Genomic DNA, 11,082 nt, shown 5'->3' with positions numbered 1-11,082 from the left:
CGGAGAAAGTCGTCGGCCACTTGCGATAAGGATGTGAACCAAACGACCTGCTTCGCTGACATCTCGTTGACCTCCCGCTGCCTCAAATGAAAAGTCAACTTTGAAAAGAAGAAGGAAGAAGATTCTGAAACCCTTCTTTAACTAACGCAACCGAAGCAAACAATCGACCAAAAGTCAACAGGTTGAAGAGCATGCAACGTCTTCGAGTCGGCAACGGAGTCGGTAAGCTGCTCTGTTTCTGGTTAGGATCCATCTGCTCCCTCTTCTAGATGAACTGAAATCTAGAAGAAGGTCATGTTGATTTGGTCCCCGAGTAGGGCCGATCAAGCTTTCTAGTCTCGAACGATTTCACACCATTTTGATGTCTTCCAGGTCGCGATGAAAGATCTGAAACAGAGACAAAGCGATTGACTTTGATTAAGGAGAAACATTTTACTTGCAATTGGATCTCTTAGATTCCAATGCAGATCTAGTGATCTTTCTCATGTTTCCTTCTCGAAAAAGAACAGAATTTATGCGCAGACACAACTGGATTCTGATATGATCTTTAAACGGCGCCGTCAAAAAGTTGTCTCCAGCTGCATCCACCGCATGTAGGAGAGAGATTAATAGATTGAGGTAGTAATTGTTGCTAATGGGCATCTTCTTGCGACCTGCAACCTAGCGAGCTGCGTCTTTAATGGCCATAAGCTCTGTTCCCCGACCCCAAAAAGCCCGTGGCTTCTTGGAAGTGACGAGCACATAACCAAATTAAAGCTGTGTATATAAAAGAGAAAACGCTTCAAATAATCAAAGAACACATTTCATTATCAACATATCTAACAGGTGTACATAATTCTCTCTCCTCTGCCGTCGCTACAGCATTACTGTGATGAGCATTAACACCAAATCCAACGTTGTCTTCATCACCATCTACTGGAACAGCAGTAGATTCCTCCTCGCTGATCCTTACTGTGATCCAATCGTCATCCTGTGCCCAGTTGGCGGTCGGAAAGCCGGACGTGGCCAGTTGCTGAATCCTCTCCTCCGCCTCCATCTCTTCGTCTTCTTCTTCTTCGTCTGCCACAGAGTCCCATAAGACCTGCTCCAGTGTGCTCTTTGGGGAAATCCATTCCTGGTCGAGAGCACTCTCAGATAAGCAGCTAGTTGTACTCGGCTTCGCCACGAACGGGTGCTCCAGTAACTGCTCCGCCGGCCACCGCTCTCTCGCGTCCCTCCTCAAACACTTGTCCAAGAAGTCCTTGGCCTCGTCCGACAACCAGGTGGGGCGCTTCGGGACGTCACATGTGAAGCCGATACGGTGCAGAGCGGCGACCGGATCGACGACATCAGGCCACGGCGGTCTCCCCGTGGCCATTTCGATGACGGTGCACCCGAGCGCCCACACGTCGGCCGGCGCGCCCTGCTCCTCTCCTCGCGCCACCTCCGGCGCCATGAACATCGGCGTGCCCGCGATCGGCCGCCCCGCATCGCCGTCCCCGGCAATCGAGCGCGCGCACCCGAGATCCGCTATCTTGGCGCGCCCGTCCGGCCATATCAGGACGTTTTGGCTCTTGACGTCGCAATGCGCGAAGGACTTCGCGTGGAGGTAAGCGAGGCCGCGGAGCATGCCGCCCGTATAGGAACGGATCGCAGCCTCTTCTAAGCGGCCGCCGTGCTTCATCATGCAATCGGAGAGCGAACCAAGGGGGGCGTACTCCAAGAAGAGGTTGTAGGAAAGCGGCGCGCAGGGGGCTTCGGCAGCGACGTCGAAGCCGAGGCAGGACACGATGTTCGGGTGGTGGAGGGAGGAGAGGATGGCTTGCTCTCTTTGCAGGTGGGCGGAGAGAGAGAGCTCGGCCGACTTCACGGCGAAGAGGTGGCCTGAGGGGGAGGCGGCGGCAAGGGAGACGGTAGCGGTCGAGCCGCGGCCGATGGTCTGGCCGCGACGCCACTGTCTATTGACCATTGTCTATCCTGGAGAAGAAGAAGAAGAAGAAGAAGGGGATGGCTTTGGATCTCAACAAAGAGCAGAGCAATATATACAGGCGCGGAAAGGGGCAGAAGGAGAGAGACAGAGAGAGAGAGAGTTGACTTCTGATGTCTTTCGGACTGGCGTTCGGCAGAAACAGGAGTCAACTCGGATCACGTGTGAAAAGGAATTCCGTTCTCGTTTCGGCACCGCGTTAGCTGCCGCATAATGACGGGGCCCGGCCATGTTGACGTGGCATAAAGACTCAGTTCTCCCATAGAGTAAGAAAATTAAAAGCAAAAAATGTTATTATTATTATTATTCGAATAATTTCGACATACAACTCGAGATTAATGGTATGTCACAAAAAGGTCAAAGATTATGACGGTCTTGCATGCATCATCATAACGCTGAAAGCCTCAAAGAGAAACTTCCATGATGTAGAGACAACGGGCCCAAAAGTTATGGCGGAAGATTGGAAGTCAGCGGATCGAGATTTGGGATGGAGGATCTGCAAGATGGATTGAGCTGGAGTTGACTCGTGGCACCGGTGGCCGGACATGGAAGGATGTGGAATGCTACGTGGGTGGACAGGCGTTGCACTCCAAAGGAGGTGGGAGAAGGACAGGTGTCGAGTTTCTAGAGAAGCGGTGGCACCAACAGTGTCGAGTCGGGTGAGTCGCCATTGATCGTTGAATGTGAACTCGATTTCTTTGACTTTTCATTCGTTTGATTTTTATTTGATATAATCTAATAGTATATCACCCGACATGATGCAATCGATGATGTCAATAACAAATGCTTTTGATGCATTTTCATATATATACACATGAGTGAATTCCTTTAAAAAAGCTTTCCTTTTTCGTTTTTTTCAAAAAATATCCCTAGTTTTTTTTATTTTTCTCGATAGTATCTCTTATTTTATATAATTTTATAAATACTCTTCCCTTCCTTTAACTTATTGTCTCTATTGCCTATGCCTCCTTAACATCGTAATCCTTTTCTATCCATTATCTCTGTCCTCTGTTTCTAAGTCTTATCACCTATGTGTAGTGTCCTTTCCAACCTGTCACACACATCACCTCCGTCTCCTACCCGTCAATCTCTTTCCTCACCCATTGCAACACCCTCCCCTCTCAAGAATGAGCAAAGGTAATGGGTGCAACTGATAAGGAAGGGCGTTACATAGAGATGATGATAACTTACGGTGATAATAGGAGAGGATAGACGTGACATGCACGATAGATAGGAAAGAGCATCACACAATGACAATAAGGCCTCATAGTCATAGTAGAGGGCAAAGGCAACGAACGAGTTGTATCAATGGGGTGAATGTGGCAAAGGTAATAGATCGAGAAGGGAAGAAAAGAGTATTTATGAGATTATTAAAATAAAAGATATTATCTAGAGAAAACAAAAACATATGCACTTTAAAAAAAAATAGATTTTTGAAAAAAAATCATATATATATATATATATATATATATATATATATATATATATATATATATATATATATATATATATATATATATATATATATATATCAATCATGTTGAAGATTACAAGTAGAGATACGCTTTTGGTTTGAAGCTAATATGACATATGACAGGATAATGGGCATATGGGGTTGGAGGATGGGCCTTCAACCCTGGTGTTCATCATGGGCTCACCATTCGAATGTGAAGCCATCATACATTGAGCCATGATTCTGATCTCTACTTTTGCTGCATTTTCTTTCTCACGATTTGTATGTTCTTATGCATCTTCAGCTATCATGTCCAATTCTTCTTGCTTTATGGTTAGTGATTCTTTTAATGCATCAATTTGAATTTGGTGGTAAATCCAAATGGTTGAATTACTTTAGAATGATTGCAAATTTGTGGAGGTGGATATTTTCCATGTTATCAGAAGAAGCAGTCCTATTGCGTTCATAGTCTTCTCATATATGCTAATTGAAATGCAATTATTTTCTTAAAGAAAATTATAAATTTACATCGAATTTAGTTGAAAATAATTATTTTATCATTTATTATACACTTTATTATAAAATAATTTTCTCGTGATACCAAATGATTAATTTTACTCTCTTAATTCCTCCTCGTCCACATAGCAAAACTTACATGAGCATTAAATAGACTAATTATTTTCATGTTGATACGAACATGTTAGACGGTCAATCATCATCTGATATATTTCATCGTATGGAGGCTAGTGTATGAAGAAAAGATACTAATTATCCTCCACTCCATCTCAGTGGACAACAATCCAAGGAAGACCATTCGGGCTTGTCTCTTCCTTATAACCCATATGGATAAAAACGTCAAAATGTGACATTTGGACGATTGCAAACTATCCCCCCATCGACCAGGTATAAAAATCAACCTTGGACATTGTGTTAAAAGGCTCTTCTTTCGATAAAAAAAAACCTTATATTTTAAAAAAAACTTCGAACTAATTTGAGCATCGAAGGAATCAAATCGAAAAATCTTCTTCGATATCGACCATGGTACAAGTATCACCTCAAGACTACTACAGAGTTATCACGGAGTCACTCGACACTTGTATGTCTTTGGATTTCGATCATGTTGGATTGATTCAAACATCGATAATGATTACTTTTAACACATGTATATATAAGAAAAATAATTCAAGTTTAACATAATATGGAGTACTTCGAATGACATTAGATCTCTTTACATAAACAAGGTTAAGACCAAATCAAATCCATCACTCGACTCAAAGATGATAATCGAAATCAGATGTCAACACTCAAAATATCATGTCATGCTTCTTAAAAAAAACATATATTTTCATATTAATGAAACATATTATTTTATATTTCTATCTTATATATTTTTGTATAGTGTCGGCATGATTCAGTACGTACATCATCACGTTATGCCATGTGGTAGCTTTTGGGAACCTCGATCCCATCTTATGAAACTATATTTTCCTATATGTCGAAATCATCGTAGGAGAGTGGGATTCAAATTAGCGTGTGGGTCATGCAACGTCTTGACTTAGGAGGAGGGAGATATGTTATTCTTTTTTGGAACTGCACAAGTACATGTATGCATATATGTACGACCATTCATCCATCATGAGGGGACAATAATACAGCAAGGTCGACCTCTTCTTTCAATAAATGATGTGCATGCACGCCGATCGAGGCACAAGTGTGCCACCACCCTCGTGACAGCATGCAGACCCAACGAATCATCTGAAAATTATATATATATGATTTTAATAAATAAATATTAAGATATATTTTAAAAATAACTAAGTGAAAATTGTGGTTAAGATGATGATCTCATGGACATCAACCATTTAATTTAATGATATGTATTTGGATCCATTGACGTGGCTTAAGTTTATTTGTATATCTGTTTTGGATATTTGATATAGCAAGTCAAATAATAATCAAAGATTTTGATGAAAAAATTCATCTTTTATATTTTTATTTTTTATAAGATGTCATATTTTTTATCCGGTACTTTGTCTTTCTCTAATACCTTAAATATCTTTCATCATCGTCATCTTTTTCTCCAAGCGACTTTTATTTGTGTTTAACTTCACCCATCATCGTTGCTTTCGTTCAATCGTAGTCGCCTTTTGTATGTGATGATCATCTTCATCCAATCATGAGGTTTTTTTATCGCTTGCGTTCTCTATTTAAATTCCATCACCTCATTTCCCTTGGTTAGACTTCGATGGATCATTCAATGTTAGTATAATGATAATGTGTTCATGGGTATTGTGAATGGTACGAAGAAAAATCTTGGATCACTTATTTTTATAGATATCTTTCCTAATAGTAAATGAAGCATACATAAGTAAAAATAAAAAAGAATAATAGAGACAACATGACCAAATAGATACGAGCATTACGATATAAAGGGCCAAAGACAATCAAGGTTGGATGATAGTGATAACTGATAATGTTTATTCAAGAAAATGACAATGATAAAAATTATTTAGATATTAATAAAACAAAGATAAAAATTAAAAATCAGAGCACAAGAAAAACTTCAAAACAGTGGCTTTTCATGTTAATCGACCAATAATCAATGGAATTGTTTGAAATATTCTAGATGTTTTACAAACATATTGACAGTCATAATAGAATAGTAGTGGTCAATCCGAATGTATAAGAGAAAAATACCATATTTATGAAAAATTTAGATATCCGAAGGAATATATTATAATATCTAAATAATTTGTTTATACTAAAATTGGTGGAATAAATATTCTATCTTAATTTTTGAGAACTATACATATTCAATATTTATGACAAAAGAAATAAAGAAAAAGACAAGGGAAGACTGAAGCCCAAAGGTTTCCTCCGCTCTTCGTTGCTCTCTCTCTCTCTGAAGCAGAAGGGGCTGTGAACAACCACAGAGGAATATAAGAGGAGAAGGGAAGTCTCTGGACTCGTCTTCTCCTTCGCGATCCCTCTTTCCCTTGCTTCTTTCGACTTCGTGTAGTTCAATCAAGAGGTGGTAAAAAAGAGGCGAACGGAGAACAGAACAAGACAAAAGAAGGCAGACAACACCATCACCACCACCACCACCTGTACGCCAGTAGGCCCGCTCCCCTGTCTCTGTCTGCTCTCCTTGACTCCAATTCTCCCGCTCTCCCCGCCCATCCCTTCCTTGCCAATGTTTTCCTCCCACTTAAATCTCTTCCCCCTTCCTAACTACACCCCCGTCAACGATAACGCCCTTTAAGCTCCCACTTTTCCTCCTTTTCTTGATTCTTGATCCCTTTTGCTACACGAAAAATTTGATTTTGAGTTCGGGGAAGAGGAGGGAGAAGAAGAGTATATCATCCACAGATTTGGATCCATCGATCGATCGTCATGCCGTCTGGTGCGAAGAAGCGGAAGGCGGCCAGGCGCAAGAAGGAGATGACCCTCCCTTCTGCCGATCCTTCTTCTCAAGGTGGCTTCTTTTTCTTCTTTCTCTGCCCTTTTGATGTTGGTTTTATGCGTATCTATGTTTTCTTTATTGAACTCGTTTCTATCTGGTTATTCTTCAGATAGTGGGCATAACGATGAGTTGATGCCGGCTGAGGATAGCAAGGAGAGCGACGATGGATCCCCGACATCTTCCTCATCGTCTTCGTCATCTCAGGAGCACCATCGCTCTCGATCTGCCGAGGAGTTGTTAGGATCTGATGCTGTTGTGTTTGATAGCACAGCGGAGAGCGGCAAAGGAGCGGCCTTGGCAGAGGAAGTTGAAGCTGAGTCCCTCGTTGCTGTAGAGGAACCAGCTTATACCACTACGGTCGAGTCCTTCGCTGAATCGGAGGATGTGGTTGTCGAATTCCCTAAATCCGAGAAGGAAGACGAGGAAGTAGCCGAGGAATCGGCTGTTCTTGTTGAAAAGGTTGTCGCTTTGGCTGAAGAGGATAGACGTCTTGATGAGGTTGCTGCTAAGGTTCTTGAGGAGACTTCAGGCGGAGTGAAAGAAGTGCCGCTTCCTGATGCGGATGAGGCTGTCGATCAGCTTGGTGAGAGTGGCGACGCCCGCTGTGTTGCTGGGAAAGCTGAAAATTTGCCGACTGCTGAGGTGCTAAAGTTGACTTTTGCCATACTCCTTTCATGGAACTAAACTAGTGCGCTGACTGGGGAATCACTTGGATGTATGTAGGTGTCGCCTGGTGCCGCACCGGTTGTGCATCACGCAACATGGTGGAATTGTTGTGGATTGCTTGATGTATTTGCATGTTCTACGAGATAAGTTCAGGTAAATTTTCTAGTCCGAGAACTTTTTACCTTCTTAGTAGAGTGTGGCTCTTTGGTCAGACTTTCATCTTGTGCTTGTTAGATCTGTTTCTTCTATCTATGTGATCAGGAAATTATTTTGCCTTGGTGAACTTGTTCACCACACATAAGAACATGATGATTAGCTGTACATGGTGTTCAACTTACATTTGTGAATTCAATTTAAGATGCCTAGGAACTATATACCATAATTTAGAGGACCACATATGGCAACTCATTAAACTGCCAATTCAATAAGAAATACTAAATGTTTAAACACAGCTTGCTGACTTAAATATGACAGCCAATGTAATTGCCAATCTTACGGGAAGAGGGTCGAAACAATTCCTTAGCAACTTGAGGACAGTGGCATAAGAAAAGTTCTTGACTGAATGTAATCTCTACAAAATTTGAAAACTAATAGAGGGCTGCAAGAAATTAAACAAGCTCTACTCAGCTACTTGAGATAATGTTAAGATTAATTTCTTTAAGAGAATGTAAGGCAAAAACTTGATACACAGGGTTCGCAATGATTTAGCAAAATTCAAAATTTTCGTGTAAGGTAGGGATTACATTGATTTGAGTAGAACTAAAATTCTTCAACAATGCCAATAATCAAAGGACTATTGTTAATGCGATATCGTGTCAATTATACTAACAAGATAATGAGTTTAGATATGAGACTCAACTATTATGCTACCATTTGTTTCTGGTTCCTGAAGTTAGTTTCAGCTAAATTTCTGTATACTGTGAGAGATAAACCTCTTAATCAATTTCAAAATTTTAGGTTGCAAACCGGTAAGAATTTATTTCTCTGCATAATTGCTTTGGTGGTTTGCTTTTTGTTTCTTGAATTGCATGATCTTCTACTTTGTTGGTTAAACGATGAAGAAAATGATCAAGTCTACATGCTTTACGAGCTGAGGCAATTCTAATTAATCACAAAAAGATTGATATCGGTAAATTATTGGCATGAGAAGTATTATGAAAATCTGGATAGTGATTTGACCAAACTGCCTTGCCCCCTCTCTTCTCTCTCTCTTTATCTCTCCTTTTTTCATATGCGAAGAAGAATCTTTGCTCTTCTGAGGTGAACTTGTTAAAATTATCTTACAAACAGAGCTGATTTTGTAGTTTCTAGAAATAATGCAGAAGTCTGGCATGTTTTGAAATTCACGACTACTGGCTGCTGAAAATGGATATAACATTTTAGGAATATGCTTGTTGGAAGGAACTGTCATGCAATATGTCACTTATTGCTTTTTCTTGTAAACAATTAGGAATCCTTTGGAAACGAAGGGGCTGAGTTTTTGTAAGCTTGCAGCTTTACAATTATGTGCAGGAGTGGTTATACCTGCTATTGTTGTCTTGTTTCTTTTTCCTTTCCCCCCCCTCATGTCATCCATGCTGTTGATCCATGTAGTTTTTCTTCATTACTTCTTTGTTTTCTGAATAGGTCACTGTCTTTACATTGCAACAGAATCTTCTAATAGAAGCATTGAGTTATCTACATATACAAGATTTTATAATGGAAACTGTATAGATAATACTTGGAACTTCACTAGAAGTCTTTATTGTCATCTTTGATCTTTTAGAACAAATATGTTGATCCACCTAAATTACTTATGTGAATTTTCTCAATGATGAAACTTCATCAAAGCTGGAAAGCAGCAAAACCTGGCACTGTCTATCTCAGTGTATATTCGTGAATCTGGAAGCTCAAGGTTGCACCTTTCTCCTATTTAAAACTTTTGCATCTTTAAACTCTGTTTGAAACGGACTCTGAATTTATTGTCTATTCCACTGATGGAGATATTAAAATTTCTTTTATGCTGATAAAGAGAATTATGTTCTTGCTCAGGATAAAAATATTGGAAATGCTGGTTTTCTTGTCTTTTTGTTGTACCTGTATTTTATCTTAGTGTATATTTGGAAACTCCAGGATGCACCTTTCTCCTCTTTAATGCTTTTTCACATTTTAACTCTGTTAGAAACCCACTTTGATTTTACTGTTTATTGAATTGATGGAGAAGAAAGGAATTCCTTTTTTGCATATATATATATATACACACACACACACAATACTTTAAGTACTGGTTTTCTTGTCTTTCTGATGTTTTCATCAGCATTATGGTGAGCATTTTGATGTAGCACTTGAACCTTCAATAGCTGAAGCAAATTTCTTCATGATTTATTGGGAATAGCCAGTTCATGTGCCTTTGACTTGCTATTTGTATTAGTACCACTGGATTTATGTAAGAATCTTGTGCTTCTTTACCAAGATAAAAAGGTTAATGATGTACTAAAAGCCCTTGATGCTCTCTTATTAAGATAATATATGCTTCTTTAGAGCATTCTCCTTTTCTTTTCTGCTTCTCTGGATAGTAGGTTTTTTGTTGTTATCACTCATGCTTGGTCTAATATTTTGCATCTTGGTGACACAGAATCAGATGGATGTTCTTTAATGAAGACTTCTCTAATGATGTCCCATCAAGACTGGTCACAGAGTCATAGTTTTATATGTTAAAGGAAATTGAGTAGCGGTTCTGATACATCTGAAATTTTGATAAGTATATCAATGCTGTTGGTAATGGTCTCATCTTGTTTCCTTGCAGTGGTTGTGATTAAGTTTGTTGCTTGGTACTTTGTGGTTCATAGGTTTTGATACTGGAAAGATCAAAATTTGCATGGCTGGAACTCTGCTTTTGTTGTGGTCAAGTTTATTTTCTCATGTTTTTCGGATTCGAATAATACTTTTCATGTGTATAATCTTATTCAGCTAGAAGAACCTTGTAATTCTTTTTTCTTTTTTTCGGCTACACGAATTGTTATAGAACTCAAGTTTTTCCTGCCAGTGCTTGATTGATGTGACTCAAAATACTCAAGAAACCTATTAGTGGGAAAGAGTGATTGCTTATGCCTCATTCTACCCTCTACTGGGATATGATCAGTTAGTTTCATTGTCTTACTGCATCCTGTGAACAGTGTAACCATTTCATTGTTCTGATAGAATTACTTCTTAGTTTCAATCCATCATTAATCTATACTTGCTGAAACAAGATAACTTATGTTACTAGAACAATTCAAAGAATGACTTCAAGCCTTAGAATGTTCAAGAAAATGTGGAATAGATTTTAGGTCCAAAGTCTTCAACTTGCTGCAGATGATTTTGGGTCCATTGTTTTTTCCTTTTTTCTTCTGATGCTAAATATTTAACTTTTTTGAGCCCCTTGATCTAGTTTGGAGTTGCAATTATCTACATTCTACTGCTGTTACCCTCCTTGGGATTCTGATGAATGGATTTCTCATATTGACATCGTATGTATCTCCTTCTTAATGAGTCTTTGCTCTGTATTTTATCAGT

The 11,082-nt window shown here is 39.5% G+C and overlaps 2 protein-coding genes across 3 annotated transcripts; one reads left to right on the top strand and one right to left on the bottom strand.

The window, feature by feature from the left end:
- Window positions 1-429: 429 nt before the first annotated feature.
- LOC135606607 (mitogen-activated protein kinase kinase kinase 18-like) lies at window positions 430-2,047 on the bottom strand. Its single transcript, XM_065097652.1, has one exon. The coding sequence runs from the start codon at window positions 1,946-1,948 to the stop codon at window positions 782-784; it is 1,167 nt and encodes a 388-aa protein (XP_064953724.1). The 5' UTR covers window positions 1,949-2,047; the 3' UTR covers window positions 430-781.
- A 4,269-nt stretch (window positions 2,048-6,316) lies between these two features.
- On the top strand, window positions 6,317-10,537 carry LOC135608412 (uncharacterized). Of its 2 annotated transcripts, none has more exons than XM_065101274.1 (4): window positions 6,317-6,894; window positions 6,992-7,524; window positions 7,606-7,701; window positions 9,379-10,154. In XM_065101274.1, exons 1-3 carry the CDS (start codon window positions 6,813-6,815, stop codon window positions 7,693-7,695), a joined length of 705 nt encoding a protein of 234 aa, XP_064957346.1. In that variant the 5' UTR covers window positions 6,317-6,812; the 3' UTR covers window positions 7,696-7,701; window positions 9,379-10,154. The 2 variants fall into 2 exon arrangements, with proteins under 2 accessions (XP_064957346.1, XP_064957345.1); XM_065101273.1 differs by lacking the exon at window positions 9,379-10,154 and adding an exon at window positions 10,163-10,537 and having other exon boundaries at window positions 6,319-6,894.
- Window positions 10,538-11,082: the final 545 nt, after the last annotated feature.

Source organism: Musa acuminata, chromosome BXJ2-3 (assembly GCF_036884655.1).
Source record: "Musa acuminata AAA Group cultivar baxijiao chromosome BXJ2-3, Cavendish_Baxijiao_AAA, whole genome shotgun sequence".
Taxonomy (NCBI): domain Eukaryota; kingdom Viridiplantae; phylum Streptophyta; class Magnoliopsida; order Zingiberales; family Musaceae; genus Musa; species Musa acuminata.
Note: the sequence above shows the minus strand (reverse complement) of the source record. Positions and strands in the feature narration are given on the sequence as shown.